The sequence below is a fragment of the Bison bison genome, unplaced genomic scaffold, assembly GCF_000754665.1.
Source record: "Bison bison bison isolate TAMUID 2011002044 unplaced genomic scaffold, Bison_UMD1.0 scf7180017864461, whole genome shotgun sequence".
Classification (NCBI taxonomy): domain Eukaryota; kingdom Metazoa; phylum Chordata; class Mammalia; order Artiodactyla; family Bovidae; genus Bison; species Bison bison.
In genome coordinates, this window is record NW_011495023.1 from 12,687,634 (window position 1) to 12,688,186 (window position 553).

Consider the following 553-nt stretch of genomic DNA (forward strand, 5'->3'; position numbering starts at 1 on the left):
AGTGAGAATTAGCAAAGGACAGAGCCCAGCTGCTTATAGCAGACAGCACTTGAGCCCAGACGCTTAATTGTTACAGGCTATGTATAAACAGACCGTGTTGTGGTCCTTGTTTTAACTGGCCTGAGTCTGTTCGGTCCTGTGTTTCCCCTTTGCACGATGCTCCAGTCTTTGTCCCTGGAGCTCCCCAGGACTTTCGGATCCGAGGCAAGTGACATGTCCCTGGTTCAAAGTTCACAAGGACATTCAGCGTGGAAGGGGAGGGTAGAGGCTGGTGGCGGAGAACCGGACGGGACCCCAAGTGGGCAGCGGGATGGACGCTCGGGATCGCCTGCCAGCAGGCTGCGGGGACAGGCCTGGGTCCCCCGGCAGAGGGGCAGGGACCCCACCTGGGGCGACTTACGTGCGAGCGGCAGGTATGTGGAAGTCCACCGCGTAGCCGAAGTAGCTGCCTTCGGGTCCGCTGTACACCGTGAGCTTGTCCACGTCCAAGTTGAACGCCTGCGAGGCGGGGGACCACAGCATCCCCAGAGCGGCCGAGAAGCAGCAGAGGGGC

The 553-nt window shown here is 60.4% G+C and overlaps 1 protein-coding gene and 1 long non-coding RNA gene across 2 annotated transcripts in view; one reads left to right on the forward strand and one right to left on the reverse strand.

Annotated features, from left to right (window-relative positions):
- Positions 1-547, reverse strand: part of ITGA8 (integrin, alpha 8) — a 188,659-nt gene extending 188,112 nt beyond the window's left edge. Inside the window, exon 1 of the mRNA XM_010859968.1 lies at positions 401-547. Within this exon, the coding sequence (XP_010858270.1) occupies positions 401-522 (122 nt within the window). The 5' untranslated portion in view covers positions 523-547. The remainder of the gene's footprint in view (positions 1-400) is intronic.
- Positions 1-553, forward strand: part of LOC105003039 — a 15,620-nt gene that overhangs the window by 181 nt on the left and 14,886 nt on the right. The window lies entirely within an intron of this gene.